The sequence below is a fragment of the Accipiter gentilis genome, chromosome 12 (assembly GCF_929443795.1).
Source record: "Accipiter gentilis chromosome 12, bAccGen1.1, whole genome shotgun sequence".
In the NCBI taxonomy this organism is placed as follows: Eukaryota; Metazoa; Chordata; class Aves; order Accipitriformes; family Accipitridae; genus Astur; species Astur gentilis.
The window spans coordinates 28707031-28724591 of record NC_064891.1 but is presented as its reverse complement, the minus strand read 5'-3'; the positions used below and the strand labels follow the sequence as shown (position 1 = coordinate 28724591).

Genomic DNA, 17561 nt, shown 5'->3' with positions numbered 1-17561 from the left:
GCCCTGCAGAATTCCTCTAATTTAGTCTGATTAAAGTGAAATAAAATGGATTTTTTCCCATTAAAATAAATATCAAAGTAGCACTTAAGAAACTTCTTGGTTAATTTTAGAGCTTTGTTTTGATTTGTTTATTTTCTTTGCCCGAAGAGAGGGCTGTGTAAATGCTGCACCGTTAAGGGAAAGAAGTTCAAACTTTACATAAGGGCTTTTTGCCCAGTGTCTCTTGGCATGCTTCCTTGGGTTTTAGATTGCTTTGTATGGTGAAGCATTACAGAATAAGATAACACTGTGTTATCTAGGCACTAAGGAAGGGCTTTGCGCTAAAGAAATTGAGCCAAAATTTCTTTTCAAGGAGAGCAGAGAGTGCATTTGAATAAGCACTAAATTCAGCAGGGGAATAACTAATATGATTGGTTTTAAAGACACAAAAATGAATATTCTGCTGTTACGAATGGTAAGTGTGAATTTTAAAAGGCCAGAGGAAGAACATACATGCTTTCTACTCCCAGTTTCAGCCAAGACACTGTAGCAATTTTATAAATCAGAAAGTAAGCAAATGATTGTGATTTTATTTTTGAACGGCTACTATCACAAAATACCTTTGGCTCATTTGTTCTGGCAATATGTGCCTTAATGATGTATTTTGCATCATAGCTAGCAAATGTTTTTGCAGCATGTTTTGTAAAACAGATGAAGATTTTTAACAGCCTGTTCTCCACCAAATTAAGCACCAATCCTGCAGATGCTTACAGTTTATTTGTTTCCAGATAAGGCATGTGCATAGACTTTTACGTCTGTAGTAAAAATAGGCACGCACTCAGAGAATGTAGTCTCCAAGATTGTTGGTCCAGTTTCTGAGGACTGCTGGGCTGTAGTCATCTGGATGCAAAGGAATTACAGCATTGCTTCACCTGGATTGTCCTTCAAAAGCCAGGCTTTTATTCTGCAACAACCTTTCACCTGCTTTATTTAGAGCAATTGTTTTATTTTTAAAAGAAAGCAATGGCACAGATGTAGATTGAAAGGAAAACTGGCTTACTGAAGGAATACATAGTATTTTTTGCAAAGCCAGGCACCTGACAAAGCATCCATCAATGTCATCATGATACACCTTGATCTTAGGTTACCAGCCAGACCCTTGCAGTAACATTGTACAAATTTCTTGGAACTTCAGGTAAGAAGTTTTGCAGAACTTCCCCGTCCCAGGGCCCCTTGGGAAAGGCTGATCTATACTTGTGCTGCAAAAACAAATTTCACCCTTGGCCGGACAGGTGCAGCTTCCAGCAAACTGAGAAAGAGCAGGATCCTCTTACACCGGAATTGATGTTTGCTCACAGTTTTCCATCATGCAGTATTTCATGGTCTTCATTTTTGGGTTATTAAAATAGGATGTTATCCAACAAGTAGAGGGGAAGAAGGGGTCAGGGAGTTGGTTCCTGTCTCAGAAGTGGCAGCTAAAGCTGCTGAGCAACATGTGTTTCTCATTTGAAATGTATCACTCATTCTTAAAAACAATAATACATAACATCTGTTGCAGCCATTCATAATTGATAAGATTTGGGCTGAGTTTGACTGTGACAACCCGTTTCAACATGAGTATCAACGTGCAGATGAAGAAGTGTCGCAAAGCAATTCGTCGGAGCTTTCCTTGCCATACATTATAGCCAACAACAGCCAACTGTCTCCAGGCACACACATGGTGCTCTGGAAGCCCCATTCATCGAGTCACTGCAAAGTGTCTGCATCTTCCTGTGGCAAAAATAGTTTAATAATTTGGCACCGTTTCCCTCGAACAGTTAACAAATTGCTAGATGTTCGTGTGACTGTGCAGAGCAGTTGACTGTGTCAACAGAGCTATTAAAATGCAAGGATACACAAGGCATATTTTAGAATGGAATAGAATATTTTCAGTTGGAAGGGACCTACAAGGATCATCTAGTCCAACTGCCTGACCAATTCAGGGCTGACCAAAAGTTAAAGGATGTTACTAAGGGCATTGTCCAAATGCCTCTTAAACACTGACAAGCTTGCGTCACTAACCTCCTCTCTAGGAAGCCTGTTCCAGTGTTTGACCGCCCTCTCGGTAAAGAAATGCTTCCTAATGTCCAGTCTAAACCTCCCCTGGCACAGCTTTGAACCATTCCAGCGTGTCCTATCACTGGATTTCAGGGAGGAGAGATCAGCACCTCCCTCTCAGCTTCCCCTCCTCAGGACGCTGTAGAGAGCAATGAGGTCACCCCTCAGCCTCCTTTTCTTCAAACTTGACAAATGCAAAGTTCTTAGCTACTCCTCACAGGACATGCCTTCCAGCTCTTTCATCAGCTTTTTTGCCCTCCTCTGGATGCATTTGAGTACTTTAACATCCTTCTTAAATTGTGGGGCCCAGAACTGCACACAGTACTCAAGGTGAGGCTGCACCAATGCTAAATACAGTGAGATAATCACCTCTTTCGACTACCTGGTTACGCTGTGTTTGATGCACCCCAGGATGCGGTTTGCCCTCTTGGATGCCAGGGCACACTGCTGACTCCTACTGAGCCTGCTGTCAACCAGCACCCCCAGATCCCTTTCTGCAGGGCTGATCTCCAGCCACTCCTCTCCCAATTTATACTTGTGCCTGGCCTTACTGTGTGCCAGGTAAAGAATCCGACAGTTGTTCTTGTTAAATTTCATGCCATTAATCATTGCCCAATGCTCCAATCTATCTAGACACCACTGCAAGGCATCTTGTCCTCAAGACAGTCAACAGCACGTCCCAGTTTGGGATCATCAGCAAACTTGCTAAAGGTGCATTCAAGTGCTGCTTCCAGATTATTGATAAAAATATTGAACAGAACTGGCCCTAGAGTTGAACCCTGTGGAACAGCACCAGTGACTGGTCACCAGCCAGATGTAGCCCCATTCACTACAACCCTTTGAGCTCCACCCTTCAGCCAGTTCTTCACCCACCACACCGTAAACCCGCTCATCTCACAGCTGGACATCTTGTCCAGAAGGATGTTGTAAGGGGCAGTATCAAAGGTCTTACTAAAATCCAGAAAAACTACATCCATCACCTTCCCTTCATCCACTAGGTGGGTGACCCTATCAGAGAAGTATATCAAATTAGTTAAACAGGACTTTCCCTTTGGGAACCCATGTTGACTGTGCCTGACAATTGCATTGCTCTTTAAAGGCCTTTCAATAGTACCCAGTATGATCATCTCCATAATTTTTCCGTGAACTGAGGTTAGACTAATAGGTCTGTAGTTCCCTGGGTCTTCCCACATGCCCTTCTTATAAATCAGAATAACACTGACTAGCTTCCAGTCAGCAGGGACCTCCCCAGCCTCCCAAGAGCTTTGGTAGCTGACTGAGAGGGGTCCTGCTATAACATCCACTAGCTCCTTCAGTACTGCAGCCACATGGACTTGTGAACATTCACAGCAGATACAGCTGGTCCCTTACAATTTCAGTGTCCACAAATGGCAAGTCACTGCTCCCATGGTCACAGTCCTCCAACTGAAGGGACTGGGCAGCTCAAGGTCTAAGAGTATTATTAAAGACTGAGGCAAAAAAAAAACCCCACACATTGAATGCCTCTGCTTTTTCTTCATCCCTATTAGTCAAGTGACCATCTTCAACAAGTATCAGTCCAATGTTTTCTTTAGACCTCCTCTTGCTATTAATATACTTAAAAAAGCCCTTCTTGTTACCTGACACAACACCAGCCAGTTTCAACTCCGGTGAACTCTGAGCTTTGGACTTTCACGTCTTCCTCCTGCATATATGAACCACAGCTCTGTCATCTTCCTTGTATCAAGCAAAAATGTGAATGACTGTTTTGTGTACTCTGGAACTGGTTTGAGATTTTGCTAGCCTTTTAATTTTGTCTCTGAGAGGAGACAGGAGCATGAAGTAGTCCTCTTTGAGAAAGAAATGCCTTTCCTTCACACTGGAAATATCTCTCCCTATTATCATTACTGCACCACAAATATCTCCACTCACAAATCTGAAAGCCCAGACTCACTGTTTAATAACCAAGGTTGCACTGATTTTAATACAGCCCAATTTCACTCTGTGCATCCAAATTCCCTCCAAGTCAACAAGAAAACTCCCAAGCGATTCAGTAGGGTCTCGTCAAAAGCATGTGCTCAAAGACAACTACTATACCTTTATTAAGCCTGCTTTTTTTAAACAAAAAATACTACAGAAAAAAACTCTCCAAAACTTAGGACATTATTTTAACTTAAACGTGACAATTGAACCAGGACATATTTTTTAATGGATTCTACTTGAAACACTGACTTTTGGTTTTCAAAGTACCAGCTGCAGAATGTAGATTTGTCACTTTATGATAATTACTAGTATCCTCCCCCACCAGAGTCATCTGGAACATATTTAATTATTGACTTCATTGAAAATGTACATGGCACATGCTCACTCTTCTGAGTGAGTCTTTAAATGGACAAAGGCCCATTTGTTCCTTCTTTGAAAAAACAGCCTCAGCACATAAAGTGACCCCCAATTTAGGGTTCTGTTATTTGCATATAGCATATACAAAATGTAGACATGCAAGTTGACATTCATCAAGTATTTAAGCACATGCCTAAGTATAAGCATCCCAGCAGTCTCAATGGGAAAAGCCCTAGTGAAACCAGAGGTATAACTGTGCCTCGTACAAATATTCACATGGTAAATTTATTCCTGTGTTACAGCTCATGCCTCTGCATCTCATCTCCTAGTCCATATCAAAGCCGACTTGGGTGTGCCTGTACGTACTGCAGGCACTCCCCACACATGAACCCTGCCATGTCAAACCTGTCGGAGTACTCAGATACCACTGTATTTTCCCTGCTCCATATTAACAGCTGATGCCTCCATATTTCCAGCTCTATATTGAGTATCAACTAACAGTCTTTCCTTTTTCAGGCACTGCCAACCTGAGTATAAATACCCAAAGCAGCAACAGGATACAAATGCAATTATACTTGAAGCAGGACTAATTTCAGCCTATGATAAGAAAAAGACCACCAGTAGCAATATAGTGTCATTTTATACTGAAGAGAGCCACTAGCCACTCCTTTCTGCTCTCCCAAGTGAGGCTAGAATATCAAAGTTATTTATCTTGCAATTTCAATGGTTTGAGCCAAGTCTTACCAATAAAAAAAAAAAATAATCTCCAACATCACCTATGCATTGTTTCCTGATTTTTCTTCTCCTTAGGGTCAAATTTTCAAACCCCAGTCTGCATTTGCTACGTAGACTTCACATTCCCCCCATTCCTTCAGTTTTGCTGCAGAAATGTGGAACTGTCTTTTAAATTTGCAATCAGAATAGCACTTGAATGCACAATTTGTTGCTTTAAATAGTAACATAAGTGGAATAACTCCAGAGTGTTTCATATACAGACATTAAAGGCAGATTTCCAGGGGAGCTTAGCTTTCATTAGGGCACCTAAATATAATGGGCTCATTTTCAAAATCCCACAGAGCGCAATAGCTCCTGTTCTGTTTAGCAGAACCATTATTTTGCAAATCTGAACATCTGAGGTTTGGGAAGCTTTCAGGTGCATGAGTGTGCATCTGTGTGGTCCCGCAAGCCCTTGCAAGAGCTTAAATTGAAAAATGTGCAATTATTAATTTTTAAAGCAAAAGGGACAAAGGCCCAACACTGCCTCTCCTGGGATAAAAAGAAAGGACTCGGCTGGATTACGCAGTGATGTGCTAGCCTCAGCCTCTGCTGAACTAGCATGTGCTCTCCAGCAAAGGACAGGACAATAGTTTCACTCATAGACACCGTTCAACGCACACAAAAGAGAAAAAAAAGAGAGTTAATGAGGTGCAGCTGAATAATACCTTCACAGAAGCAGAGAGAGAAACCAGGTAGATGTCATCTGCAAGGTAAATTAAAATTATACATCTCTGAGGATTATCAGTGAAAATTGAGATATGGAAGGGAATTTGCTTTTGATATTGGAAGGGATAAATACCCAATGTAAATCCTTTTGTGTGGGCCTGTACAGCGGAACAGAGAAATTAAAGATAAATGAGATTAAGACATTTTTTAAAACTATTTTAGACATATTTAAGTTACCCATGGAGGGGAAAAAGACTTTGGAAGAGGAGATTAGTTTGGACCCTCAGCAATACATTCATCTGTGAAATCAATTGGAATAAATCCTTCCTAATCTGAATTGGTCATTGCCCCTCCCCGCCCCCCCCAAGCTAGACACACCCCAAAAAACCCTTAAAAACATTTCTGCATAGCCTATCAATCAGCCCTAGTAAATGCCATGCCATGTCATTTTGTTGGTGAGGTTTGGGATAGGAAACCTGTAGTTGGTTTTTTTGTTGGTTTTTTTTTTTTTTTGTTGTTGTTGGAAAAGGATGCCCCGGGGAGGGCCCCTTTGCCTTAGCCTCCCACAAATCCTCCTTCCATTTAATTCCTTTTGGAAACAGAGACAGAAGCTAACCAAAATGAAATGCTATGCAGTCTGTGTTTCTGTCTCCTTTGCTAGAGTTTGAGGTACATACAACTACTGTGGTTTCATGCAGGCCTATATTGTTATTAAAAGTCGACTGGAAATGTTGTTAGCAAGGAAAGTGGAGGAAATGAGTAGAAAAGTAATACATTCAGATGCATTTGGCTTTCTTCCTGGGAGCCCTTTTAATACAAAGAAACTCAACAAAGTTGTATTTTTAGATCTGGAAAGATGCGTTTTCGTATTTCACACACTAAAGGGATTTGCCTTAATACACTCAAATTTCCCCCTCCCTTCTCTTCCCTCATGTGCTAGAAGAAATGAACTTCAATCCTCAACTTAACCACTGGATACACATATTCTGTTCTCCCCATTGGCCAGAATAAAAACCAATAAATGTATTTCATTTCTTTTGTGGATTTATAATAGCACCTGGCAAGGATGGTCTTAATCTCCTTACACTGCTTGCACCAATGAAAGAAACCTTTGCAGTATTTCTTGCAAGAGAAATGAAAGGATAATAGGAATAAAATCTGGAAATATAAATATTATCTCCATGAAGATCTGTTATAAAATGTATGAAATCCATATCAATGTCTCCAGAGGGTGCTTGGCATAATAGCACAATTTAGACAATAGGTTATTAAAGACAGAAAGAAATATATTCCTCTTAATGACGACAGAATTGTTCAGAGACAACTGGGAAGTACGGGGTCGTGTTTAGACGGCAAACTGGTGGCAAATACCTAGTAGTAGACCTGTCAGAAAGAGACAAAAAATACAGCTCAGTACAAATGACCTAAAGTCAGTGGTTTCTTCCCGTTGGTACTCCAGACAAGCCTGTTTGCAGGGGTCAGGCTTCTAAGTTTTGTCAACATCTTTGTTAAGCAAACACAAATCTATTTCAGACATGAGAAAGATGCTCTGCTATTTGGATGTGGAAACATCAAGGTGGGGGGAATGTGGCTTATTAATATATTGAGGAATTCAGCAGATTTTTATTCTTCTTTCTGCCCAGTACTGGTTACAATTTCCGTTTTAGCTGAGACAGTATCAGTTATTTACTATGCTAGAAATGGGTGTGACAAAGATGAATTTCTTGAAAAAAGCTAATGACTTCAGATAGCCTCAGGTTACCGGGAACCTGACCCAAAGTTTGCTGACACTGCAGAAAGCTTCCCTGTGATTTAATGACCTTTGATTCAGTCTCGAAGGCCAAAGGCATTCAGGCAACAGATTGAACGATTTTAAGAACTTCTACTTTAAATAGCTAAACCCAAACCAACAATATACACTTTTCCACGAAAAATTCAGCTGCTGTGGGACAAGACTGGAAAGGAATAAATGCTGCAGAAAAGTCACACAAGGAATTAAATTACTCTTTTATATTCACCATCTACATAAAATGAGATAAGTTACACTACTCATCACCGTTTTCCACCTTCAGTTTCCATAATACACCAATTATAGAGGCCCTAAGGAGAACTGATGGGGTTCTACATCAAGAAAAACATCAAATGTGACAAACACATAACACATCTACAGTAAAGTCTTTGATTTATTTAAAGTCTGGATCTCCACACTGCAAACTTTGTGATCGTGAGTTGACGGTGGGGATAGAGATGTGAATTTTGCCTCTCTTGCTCTACCACAGAAACCTTTTTATATCCTCCAAAGAAAGAAACCTTCTCCCAGCTGTACTTGCTTAAAAAAAACCCACAACAAAACCCAACATTAAACTACTGTCATGCTTTCCATGCTCCCCCACATTCCCTTCAGTCTGTGAATTTTACCCTTTCAAACTTGTCACCAGTACCCATTTAACTTTCTACATATTTAAGTATTAACTGGAAAGGAAAAAACTAATCTCCTTAATTACATTTATCACTAGAATACCCAAACTTTCACACCAGAAGAATCACACCATTCCTGCTGTTTCTCTCACCAATGTGTCCAACATTTCCAAAAGTTCCTCAGTGTTTTCCAAATGAATGGAAAAGGAAGTTTTGAATTTGCCTCAAAAAAGTAAGTAAATAAAAATACACCTTTCTTGCCCTAAGACTTGGTGTTCAGACTGCGGATGTTTAATTTGTACCTTGTGTAGCCCAACACTCTGTGCCATTCAGACACCTGTCTGTAGAGCACACTTCTGGCTGCTCCTCTCATAGTTCATTATGTAATGGGTTAGTTCAGCTTTCAGTTAAAAAAAGCCATTTTGTATTGTTGCAAAAAGGTATTTTTCTTCTTTCAGTTAAAAAAAGCCATTTTGTAATGTTGCAAAAAGGTATTTTTCTTCAAAGCGGAAAACAAAAAGTCTGGAGGTAATGAAATTCTTATAATGGGACCGAGAAAAAGGAGTATACAGAGGTGTAGGGCATCCTTCTGTTCACTTGCGAGCAAATGAAACTCTCCCCTGCCACCTCCTGCAACGTTTTGATTTTCACTGCGCTTGAGTGCAACATCTTCAAAACTATGAAGCTTAAATGTCCAGCTTAAATGTCAGACCTGATTTTAAGGCTTACCTCACTTCCATGATTAATTAGGAGTGTAATTTTAAATTACGATGGGCAGAGAAGTGACTCTCAAACATTCATATGACTGCGATCTACTCACTGCAATGACTCTTCCATAAAAACCTGTTCAGCTGGTAAGCTACCAAGTTATTTTTCTAAGTGGTATTAATGCATGTCCATCAAATTATGTCCTTACCAACTTTGACAGCAAATCTGCAATAAAACACCCCACAATCAGCTGACAAGTTCGTAGGGGCCCAGGCTAGAACAGACTCCAACTCTTTTCCCCTGCAGCATTACAGATCTAATACAATTAAGCAGAAGCACTCTGGTGACTTTTCTGATAAAGAGAGCATGTGCAACTCAAAGATACATGGGACCACAACCTGTTGTGCATGGAGATACGATTTTCAGAACCAACACATGGTGTAAAGACCGAATGCATCAGTGAATAAAGGCATTTAAATATATTAAGCCTATGACTGGGGAGTGATGGGCCAATTCAGGAGGTGATCAGCTAAACACTCAGATGAGAGAAACAGAGAAAAGAAAAGATTACTTTTCACACAAGGGCTCATACTGGTACAAGTGGGAGACATATGAAGAAGTGTCCCACAACCTAGAGGAAAGAACCAAGAGGACAGGAGCCAGCAGGAGCTGGCTTTTCACAGGAGCATGCTGGAAATTATAGATGGAGCAGGTAGTGGTGGCCTTCATACTATGGAGATTGCCTAACTTTTATCTAACTTCTCACAAGAAAAAACACAGTGCTCCTGCTGACAGCAGACCTTAAACCAGTATGCACACACACCTGAAATCACCTTGTTCCTTTAATTTAAACCAAACTCATTTCAGGTTCAAAAATGAACCATGTGGTCATATATTTCACCGTGTCTCACAAAAATGTCCTTTTTCCCCTCATCTCAGGCTACTTTCAAGTTTTCCAACAACTTTATTTCCCCCAGCTCTCAGCACTTAGTTCTCCACCCCCTCTTGAAAACTATGCACATGCCTATGCGGATAGTTCAGCCTCCAGGTTCGCAAAGCCCTGCAATATCATGTTATTTTAATTAAGGGTGCTTTCCAACTGGCGGTTGTATAGGCGCACTCTCCCCACAAACACAGCGAAAGGAGACTGATAGGGGAAGTAACGTGTCCTTCATCTCTGCCTGCGTGGATGAAGAACCAACAAGCAAAGCTGAGAATTTCAGTGAATACAAAAAAGGGGGGTTTTGGCCGCAATGCCCAGGAAATTGTATGCCTTGGAAGAAAGGCAATTTGTCAGCAGGATACAAAATAAAGCTTCTTTGCTCAGAAATAATCATAATGGGTAGTTAGGTCTTGTGGGGGTTTTTTTGTTTGTTTGTTTTCTCTTAAATTATTGTTCCTAGCCCATGCACACAAATAATTAATTTAACTAAATAAAACAAAGGACACCTGGCTTTAGGGGGCAATTCACTCATTACTGACCAAAGCACAACAGGTGGGTTTAAGTCCTTGGGAACACTTGCCATTTTCACCAGTGGGCCCCAGGGGACAAAGTTCTTTTGTGAAAAAAGAGGGAAAAAAACCCCAAACCCAAAACCCAGAGTGAAAGAAAACTGGAGAAACTGCAAGTCCATTTGTTTAACAAAACACAGCACTGCTCTCAGTGGGCAAACACTGCTTCTCAACCGTTAGGGAAGGTGGCAAGCAAATGCACACAGGGAAAGCCTGGAGGCCACATAATGGTCTTACAACACTCCAGAAATAATTAAGAACCATATTCTTGGGAAAAAGTGGCCTCATTAAATTGTTTTCAGATTGCAATTTTCACCCAGCTTCTCCCCCCTCTTTCCCTTTCCACCAGCAATCTTGGAGCAATGAAAATATCAGTTTGCTTTCTCGTGCTTGTATTCTCTTAAAAATGTCATTATTCAATTATCTGTCTATTCACTGGCCCTAAGGTCCAGCGGAGCAGATATTGTAAGCCTTCATTTAATGTTTTTAAATGCACTTCAGTCCACTTGCGATACAATAAAACTTTATTGAATTCTGTTCCCACATCACACTTACCATCCCTCACTTTTATTGATATGTGAGCCCATCTACTCTTCTGTCAGCAATAAAAGGAATATTTCTAGCAGAAATGACCTTTCCTTCCATCAATACAGCAACTGGGAAATGTGATTTCAGGTTCCAGATTTAAAAAGAAAAAAATCTTAAGAAAAGAAAAGATGAACCATGCTCAAGCATTGTTTTCCTTCCCCTTGTTAGCATTAAAGAAGCAGGAAAATCTCTAAGTACCAATGATATTTGGTGCCTTCATAACATTTGTTAGCCTGTTTACCCAGAAGAACAGAAAGGAAGGACAATTCATCCTTCCTCAGAAGCCACGAACGTTTCTCCCTTGCAGGAAACAGCCCTTTGAATAGATCTCCCCAATATTAAAAGCTGATGGACTTGTCACCTGGGTATGAAGCAAGTTATCACCGTCACAGTGGGATATGCCATGCCCAAGGCACCCATCTTGCCCCTTCCTGCTGCTGCCATCCTTTCCATCAATGCAGCAATGGGCCTGTCCTCGTCGAGCCCCCACCTTTTCTTCACTTTGTCCTGCCCTATACCTTAAAATTTCCAAGTCTCTATTAAAAACCAGAATGTTTCTGAAGAACAACAGTGCACAAGTTATTCTGTGTACTCCAAAACCTAGAACCTAAGGGAATTGAGAGCTTAGGAAAAACTGAAAGTAAATTTGACTCAGCTAGCTAAATCCTCTTTCCAACACCACACTGGATCCTTGGGAGCCTGAATGGTTGTCTCTAGGGGGAAATGAACAGAAAAAGCACTCCCAAATACCTCTGTGCTTTCAACTCACACCTTTTTTGAAACCGAAATAAAATCTAAATGCAGACAATCCCTAAATTTCAGTCAAAGCCAATGGGAGATAGTTACATGTTGGAAAATCTGCCCCTGTTCTGACTTGGGGTATCACCCATGGAGGGCAGCGCTGCTGCCGTGGTCCACAGAGCATGCGTGCTCAGGAGAGGAAAGGGAAGGAGGCTTGTCAGCCTGGAGTGGGTTGTTCTTTCTTTTCATCCATCTCAGAAATACATGCAGGACTACTAAAACACGGATGGTTTGAGCTGTAAAGTGTTACATGCATACAAAGGCTGTATTTGCATAGGGAAAACCAACACGCTGGTTCAGATTTATCAGATTATCAATAGAAAATCTGGCTGCTTACAGTGATAACTAGCTCAGCAGCTCTCCCACCACCACTGGTCTTGCAAAACTGGACTCTTGCTGTCACCAGTCTCATGTACAGCATTGGACAAATGGCTCATCTGCTTTCTGTGCTGGCTCATGAGTAAAATGGGAAGTCCCTTAGCACATTACAAAGATGAAATAAGAGAAATTACACTCCTAGATGTACTGGCACCATGACAACAGGACTGTACAAGCACCAGAAGAAGATACTGAAGTGTTTCTGCAATGAGAGTGTTGATCTAGCTTCACAAAACCACCTCTGCCACTGGCTATTCCCATTACCCATTTAACACTGTTCCCTAAAGGGAGAAGGGGAGAAGGAAGGGATGCACTAGGAAACAACAACAGAGTACTGGATCAAAGGGGCCCTTGCAAAGTGAGGTTTCTCATACTTACACACAGTGTAACGCAGCCTACAATGCAGTTTCAGACATCTCTCTGCAATGTGCCATGTGTCCACAGCTCTGGCAACAGCAAACTGCAGGTCTGCAGTAGTACATGCTTAACAGAAAACCACGGAAAAGCTCTCTGGGTCAGTAATGATTAAAAGAACATTTAATTTAAGAAAATTGGAGTAGTAATTTCAGTATTTCAAAAGGGGCAGTATTTAAAGCAGATGTCAGAGAAATAAACACCACATGCCAAGGCCTGCTTTGAGAAAGACAAAATTAATTTTGTAACTTTTTCTGATACCAGAAAAATAAGACAATCGATGCCACTGAAGCCTGTCAAATTAGTCCTGGTATCTTTTCACCTGCTGAAATCACTTGCTTTTCACTGGTCCTTGGAATGACTGTCCATTTTTGTAGACAGCATCTGTCATCGCATAAACCGACTACAGGGTCAGGAAAACAAGGAGAGGACCAGGCTATCTGCATAATCATCTGTTGTCTTCCCCACATGTCGAGAGAAGCTGCAGCCTCATGAAACTCTCCTAGTCAGGGGCATCTCTAGTGAACACACAGGAATGCGGTGTGGAGAGTAATATATAAAGGACATTTTAAAATATATGAGCTACTGAAGTTAGAAGAGGTTTGTTTTTCCCCCTCCTGAGAGGAAAGGGGGCTGCTTTCCTCCTGAGAATGATATGAGTTAGTGGTAGAAGAATTAAATAAATAAATAACATCGCAAGAGGAGCAGGCTACCCAATGGAGTTTTAAATCTTCCATAATTTTTCTCTGAGGGAGCGTATACACTAGCACTATATTGAGTATAAGCACCTAAGGTCAGTCCTAACAACATCTGTTAAAGATGACTCCTAAACGCTACTCTCTTGAGACGCACACACACACTCCCCCTCTGCTGCTGAGCCAGCACTTCAGTAAACTCCCTCTGTCCATAAGGAATAATTTGAAACCATAAGGAGTAGCCCATGCAGCCAGACAAAGCAAGCTGGAATTGCACACAAGTACAAGTGCCTGCTGAAATATTAATTCCTTTGTTACGCAACTGCTGTATGTCTTTAGGAGATGGCCATTTGGCAGACACCACCATTCACCGAGGGCTCGGTGCACAAAGCTACCGAGGAAATGTCAGCGGCCGAGGGTTTTCCCCAGCAGTGAGAAGCACCGGGGAGCCTGTAGAGCCCACTCCCCTCCTCCAGCGAAGCATCATGCAAGGTGGCTGGGTGTGGGCAGCGAAGCTAAGAAAGCTGGACCTGAAAGGACTTGGGCAACAGCCCAAATTCGGCAAGAGGGGCTGAAGCACGTGGGCTTGGTGACAAGAATGTGAGGTGACCAACTGATGCACAGCAAACAGCAGAGGCATCACCAAGGGCATTGAGGGAGAAACAAATTTCATCCACCAGGCATAGCTTTGGTCCAACCATACCCTTGCTGACCAGAGCTGACACCTTCCCCATCGCTTGGATGGCTTTCACTCATGGGGCACTCCTGGGGCCCAGGCAGGTAACATCTGCAAAGTTGAGCTGACCATTTTCATCAGAGGGAAGAAATGGAGGCAGTAAAGCCAGGCAGAGACGGAGAAGGAGAAGAATAAAAGGAATCCTAGGTTTCCCACTCCACATCTGCAGATGAAGGGACACAGTTTGCCTGAACACAACCAACTTCCCTGGTGATACACTTAATAACAGCATGTGAAGATTTCACCCAGTTTCCTAGGCAATGCAGAACAACAAGCCCAGGAGATGGGATCCTATTTAACAACATGCTCACCCCTCGTTTCTCCCCCCATAACTCTACTCACAGAGGCACTATATTTGATTCATAAACAAATGGAGGAAACAGCCATCAAAGCTACTAACTTAATTGCAAAGGCAGCATGGCTTGTTATTTCTGTTTTCCTCCCCACGTTCAGATCACTAAAACATACTCAATCCTTACTGTACATTTGGTACTGAGCAACCTCTCACAAGACTCATTTTACATCTTATATACAGGGCCGATTAGCACCTCGGGGCATAATATTCACATATTACCTTTCTCACAAGGCACCGCTATTCCTCTTTGTTTTATATGCAACAAATGCTACGGAGGGGTTCTAGGTAATGACTATTGCTTTACCAGCCCAGTCTCAGGAGGGAATGGCATACCTCATGCAAATCACGAATCACAACGAAATATAACCTGCTATGATAAGTAGAAACTGATCTCCCCTCGCCCTCCCCATTCACAGTGTCATTTGTAAAATGAAAAACCTCATTTAGAGTGGAATAACTCCAAACTGATAATTTGGTATGAGCTCACTAGGGCAGACCCTAAACCCCTGATGTCACTCTTTCCATGGGTTTAATACCTCATCCCATAAAAAATATTCCGTCGCTCCATTTAGAAGCTTCACATTTTTGTTTAGAAAAATCAAATATGGACACACCGAGCCCCCCACCAGCAGAGAGACAGAGTCTCTCAGCAGAAAGGGTCCCCTTTGCTCAGAGAGGCGGTCTTAGCTGCATCCCTCACCTTGTAGTTTCACGACAAGCAAAACCCCACACAGCCTTTCCATGTCATGGCAGCAGGCAGGCAGCCACCTCCTGCATGAGGGACAAGGACCACCCGAGGGCTTGTAAGTTCTCGCCTCCCCTCTGGATAGCGTGCCTGTCATTTTTCAGCCATGTTTGCTCTCCTGCAGCCTGTGCTCGAGGCGACGAAGAAGATCCTCTTTTAGTCCTCGAGCCAAATCCTGGGTTTCAGCAAATTGAAGTGTCCTGCTGCTCTCTCAATACTACTATGTGGCTTGAAAGTGTCCATTCCTGTACCTGCTTTATTATTTTGAGAGGTGTGCCAGGAGCTTTGGCCTACTCAAAATGAAAACCTAGAAATAGTACTGTTATTCACCACTCAGCCCTTTACAACTGCTAACAAAAAGTAGTATTACGGTTGTTATGTCTTTTTTGAGGTATGCCATTTTTGACAGTAGGACTGTAACTGTGTCTAACAAATTTGTTTCTACAGAAAGCAAATTCTGAGGTACACTTAACTTTTTGTAGCTCTGACATTTCCTGTTCGATACATATTGCTGTAATCCCAGATGACTATCTTTCTACCCTCAAAAATACAGGTTAAATGGCTTGCCTGTAATTTGCCTTCTTAAACTTGGAAGCTTATAAATTATTATTTTCTACCATCAAACATAAAATTTCCCAAGACATTAGCATCCTACCTCCTCGGCAATACAATACTGTATTTAAGGCACTTGGGAAGTGTCACCAACTACAGGGACACAGGTTGGTCGAAGCACACTGCTATATGATTACAAGCATAAAATTTTGGAAAGAGAAACTATAAGCTAGCAATAGTGCTTAATTCTTCTGGTCTGCTTTCACTAATGTGGCTTCCCAAGTGTTTTCCAAAAGGTGATATGTCACTGTTACACCGTACAACAAGGAAACACGGGGCACTATTAGGATATTTTTAACCTAAGCACAAAACTTGCACAGAGGACAATTTTTCGTATCTTATCAGCTCAGTCTCATATAATGCACGTGGTTTGTCACTGAGCATTTACTTGCCCTCGGGCAATGAGAGACAGGCTCAAGGCTGGCCCAGTCTCCTCAGTAAATCAGATCTCTATTAAAGAAACAAATGCAAATATATCAAGATACATACTGTAAGGGACACATTCATACTGCACTTCCAGGTACTTGTATGTCCCAGGGCAAGGGTCTGGAAACACATCAGGGCCAGCGACAACTGCACATTGGGTCCGATTACTGCATCTGAAAAGCAAGAAAAAAAGAGAGTCAGAAAACAGTCCAGACAGCAGGACAGGTCAAGACATTGAACGACCCCTCCAGCATCAACAGGAGTGAAGAGGCAGAAGCCAGGACTTCAGCATCAGCTAGGGAAGCTCTCCAGAGAGTGCGCAAAGGCTGATGGCAAACACCAATGTCTTCATCAGCTTATTGCCAAAAGGGAAGAAGCACAGTGGCACAACCCCTTCCCCTACAAGCACTTCTTACGGCACCAGCAGGTATTTCTTTAAAACCAAACCCAGAGGAAGATTTTTAAAAAAATATTACAGGTATATGGTCCTCTAATTCTTGAAACTCAAACTCCATCACAGTGACCTCAACTAACCTTAAATACCAGCATCTCCACCAAACAAAATACAAAGACTAAACCAACAACATTTGTGGCAAAAATAATAATTGTGTATTTTATAGCAGACATAACGAATACGTTTTACAAAATATTTATAAAGTGTTCCCACAAAAACAGTCATCTTGAATAAAGCTGTTTAATTCAAAACAAAGATTAGAAACTGCAACACTTGACTGGAAAAAAAAATAATCACCAAATAAGGTGTCTAAACCCACTTTCATTAGTTATAAATGGCTAAGATTTATTGAATCGTTTTGCCTAGCATGGATGCATCTCCTGAGATGATGTACTTTTTCCAAAAGCAAACGTTGTTCTCACTGAAGTTCTTGCCATACAATTGTGCAGAGAAGGAAGTGACCCTGTCCGCTGCAGTAAGCATCTTTCAGGTTAAGAGCACACACACAGAGGTTAGACCCTGCGAGATGCTTTCCCTGTGGCACATATGACTCGCATTCATGGGTGACTGATTTGTGCATACGTGGAAACCCACATTTGCCTCCACTTTCATGATGGAAGCACCTCTATGTACAACTTTTGTGAGTTTTGGGGATGCAAAAACACTTAGCAAACAGCAGTTCTATGGGGAAAATTATCTGCTTGTTTGTTTAAAGAAAAGAAAAAAAAAAAAAGAAAGAGAGAGAGAGAGAAAAAATAATTAGTCCTTGATTTTTATGCTTCTGTATGCCAGAAAGAGACCTCCTAAGGACTAGACCACTGCATTTACTTTCTCTAAGATGCTGCCCCCTCTGATGTGACATGGGACCCCTGACCCTCCTG

At 41.7% G+C, this 17561-nt stretch overlaps 1 protein-coding gene across 15 annotated transcripts in view; it reads right to left on the bottom strand.

Annotated features, from left to right (window-relative positions):
- The window catches only part of ADGRL3 (adhesion G protein-coupled receptor L3), a 525365-nt gene that overhangs the window by 208154 nt on the left and 299650 nt on the right, over positions 1-17561 (bottom strand). For all 15 annotated transcript variants that reach the window (XM_049815198.1, XM_049815210.1, XM_049815213.1 and 12 more), the window contains one exon: positions 16290-16399. In XM_049815198.1, coding sequence (XP_049671155.1) covers positions 16290-16399 — 110 coding nt within the window. The remainder of the gene's footprint in view (positions 1-16289; positions 16400-17561) is intronic.